This window comes from Limulus polyphemus, unplaced genomic scaffold (assembly GCF_000517525.1).
Source record: "Limulus polyphemus unplaced genomic scaffold, Limulus_polyphemus-2.1.2 Scaffold5034, whole genome shotgun sequence".
Classification (NCBI taxonomy): domain Eukaryota; kingdom Metazoa; phylum Arthropoda; class Merostomata; order Xiphosura; family Limulidae; genus Limulus; species Limulus polyphemus.
The window spans coordinates 77,011-80,419 of NW_013670644.1; the positions used below are offsets into that span (position 1 = coordinate 77,011).

General features: G+C 32.8%; 1 protein-coding gene across 1 annotated transcript in view; it reads right to left on the reverse strand.

Moving 5' to 3' along the window:
- The window catches only part of LOC111089022 (neurogenic locus notch homolog protein 2-like), a gene marked incomplete at its 5' end in the record, with an annotated part of 37,398 nt that extends 34,171 nt beyond the window's left edge, over positions 1-3,227 (reverse strand). Inside the window, 6 exons of the mRNA XM_022400641.1 lie at positions 24-134; positions 974-1,069; positions 1,322-1,444; positions 1,789-1,911; positions 2,753-2,869; positions 3,117-3,227. Of these exons, the coding sequence (XP_022256349.1) occupies positions 24-134; positions 974-1,069; positions 1,322-1,444; positions 1,789-1,911; positions 2,753-2,869; positions 3,117-3,227 (681 nt within the window). The remainder of the gene's footprint in view (positions 1-23; positions 135-973; positions 1,070-1,321; positions 1,445-1,788; positions 1,912-2,752; positions 2,870-3,116) is intronic.
- Positions 3,228-3,409: the final 182 nt, after the last annotated feature.

Consider the following 3,409-nt stretch of genomic DNA (forward strand, 5'->3'; position numbering starts at 1 on the left):
TGCAATTTATAAAAAAAACTTACGAACACATCCACGAAAAACATCTTTTGGATCACCAATTAAGCCTTCTTTACAATGACATTCGCCATCTTTACAGTATGCCCCTGGTCCACAAGTCACAATTTCACAAGAATCTGCAGTAAAATAAGACAAATATCTGATGATTAAATCCACACTTTTTCAAAAAAGAATGAAATATAGATACAATAACAGATTCAAAAAGCACTAAACACCGATAAAGTAATCCGGTTAAACCAATACATTCTTTTTCGAAGAGTATGAAACATGGATGTAATAACAAATGATTAAATTCCTGCTTTTTCAAATTTTGGAAAACATGTATAAAATAAGAAAAGCAACTTAATGCTAAGTATTTTCTTACGTTTTAGAAATCTGATATTTGTGGTGAAGTTTTTGATGAAAATATGACTTTTATATGACTTTCTAAAAAAAATGTTTTGTTTTTTTTCTGTTAAGCATAAAGCTATGAAATGGGTTATCTGTGTTCAGTCCATCACAGGTTTTGAAACCCAATTTTTAGCATTATAAGCCTTCAGACTTGCCACAGAACCACTAGTAGGGGTGGGTGTCTTTCTTAAAGAAAGCTATTAAGTTTTTATAAATCTTTGTAAAGACTTAAGAAGTTGATAACCAAAATCCTTACAACTACCTTCTTTACAGCCATATTCCTCTTACACTGACTCCAATACTTTGTGCTCAAAAGATTATGCTAATTTATCTCGTACACTAAACATCACATATTCCAATGCTTTATTTTTCTAATACTTCAAAAGAAGCCTAGGTTCAACAATCAGCAAACACTTACCGAACTTTTACTTACAATTTAGGTAACTGAACACCCAAAACTTTTCCTTTCATCGAGCAATACTTTGAATTACTGAGTTGGCTCAGAAAACACGCAGGTTACAAAATAAGCTCGTTAGCTAGAAACCATTAAAGAATTCGTACTTACTAATACAGTAACCTCCTTTACAGAATTCACCAGATGGACAAGAGGCATCAAGTTCACAGGGGCATCTTGCTCCAGGCTTACATTCAATGATCTTAGCTACAAAAATAAAAACAATTTCTTAAATAATTTATATTTTTTAACGTTGCATTTAAGAAAAAGTGAGTACATTTTTTCATAATGAAAGATCATGATCCTGTTGTTTCTTGTGTTGTCATAGTAACTGTAACATGGCGTACAGCAGCACCCCAGAACATACAAAAGTTAAACACAATGAGAAACGTATCAGCACAAAAGTATTTACAGTAGAAATCATTTTATGTTCCTTAAAAATACGAACGTCAAACTCACTGCAAGCAAATTCTGGATTTCCCACAGTGCCTGGTGGACATACGCACAAGAAACTTCCCACACTGTTGATACAAGTTGCTCCAACGCCACAGGAACTCGGTCCTATCAAACACTCGTCTACATCTAAAGATTGAAAAATTCAGGGTGTTTATGTTTGAATTGAAAGGCTGATTACACTTTTAGACAAACCCTTGGTCCTGCTGTTATCAAATTAATTACACGTTCATACTTATTTCAAAATATCTATTACAACTGTATTGAGAAACGAAACAATAGTCAGAGAAATTTTCTCTAAGTGATTAATCTGTATTAAGTGGTCGGATAACTTACTTTTCCTTCTGTTAAAACTAATTACCAACCAAGATTTAAATCATTCCTTGTATATATTTCAGAAAATAGAACATCAAACACAGATGTAAAAAGTATTACTATTTAATTAAGAAAAAACAGTTTTTTGATAACGTTACCAATGCATCCTAAGAAAGGGTTTCCTTGGAGACCAGCAGGGCAAACACAGTCTACTCGACTCAGTCCTTCCACACAGTTTGCATTGCTTCCACATTTTGTATTATCACAGCGTTGTACTGAACCTGCAATAAATACACCCATGGATAATTTCAACGTGACCTGCAGGCTTAGGTTTAATGAGCTTGAAACGGACCTAAACAAAACAACTCTACAACTAGATTTGAACGAAAAACAATTTATTAAACTGTAATAAGAACAGAAATTTAGAATAAAACTTTCGAACAACTGGAATAGGAATTTTATCACTTACAAAAAAAAACAGTTAACAGATACGTGCCTAGCCAGTACTTGATACTAACATTAATGAACAAATGCACATAAATATGAATGTTATTAATTTCAATAAATAAAGGAATCAGGAAAAAAAACCAGAAGAAAATATCCTAATTCTGAAAAAAAACAAAAAAAATATTCCAAGATTAAACCACTTCTCAAGATCAATAACAACAGAGCAACAATTAGCAATAATTCTAACAATGTACCATGAACTAACTCATTTAAGATCAAGGAAGGGATTTACTCAGTGGTTTGATCACAAGGTTACATCTCGTGTGACTATTTATTACCATAAATCTACATAATCTTTCACAACATTAATATCTGTATGTCCCCACTAGGGGAAGCTTGCGTCAGTTCCATAATACGTACATACTCAAAATCAACGTTCACTAGACAAAAGGTGAGTTAGCATTTTAATCTAACTAAAAAATTCATAGCTGAACTAAATCATAGAATGAGTAATAATTGAACCCTAAACAAAAACCACAACAAAATAAAACTCAAATTCGCTATCTCACAAGCTTCTTCGTACCAAGTGTTTTAAACAGTGTTGCAATGTAATATAATCCAATCAATGAGGCTATATCATTTTGTCCTATAAAAACAACACATTTTATATCTTACCACAGCTTTCATAAGGATTTCCACTGAAGCCCTGGTTACAGATACATCTATTAGGTTTTCCATAGGCACAGTGAGCATTAACTCCACAAGTAGGGGAGCATACTGGAGCTAGAGGAGCTAGAAAATAAAAAACAAGTCGTTTAGACGTACTGAAAGCATTTAAGAGATTTACTCCACTTCCACTTTGTAATTCATTCTAAAACATCCCACTCAATCGTTACAGTGAAATATGTTTCAGATAAATATATCAAATAGCAGTTTTATCTTTCTCGTTAAAACCACCTTATCATCTGCTGTTATACTCATCTAATAAAATATTAATATCGAAACGACAAAATAAAGTAAGCTGTAGTATAACACTCACGAGGAACACAGAGTACATTGGGATTTCCAATAAAGAATGGACGACAAAGGCAACGTCCAGTATGCTTGTCACACACAGCACCCTGTCCACACTGTATGCCATCACAGCGTTCTGTTAAAATAAACACATTAAAAATCAAACAAATGCACTGTTATAATTAACAATAACATTAATTTTTTACAATTGCATCTATAACTACCCAGAACTGGCTTTAAGTTAATCAGTTACATCTTTACGATCGTATCTATAGCTACCCAGAACTGGCTTTAAGTTAATCAGTTACATCTTTACGA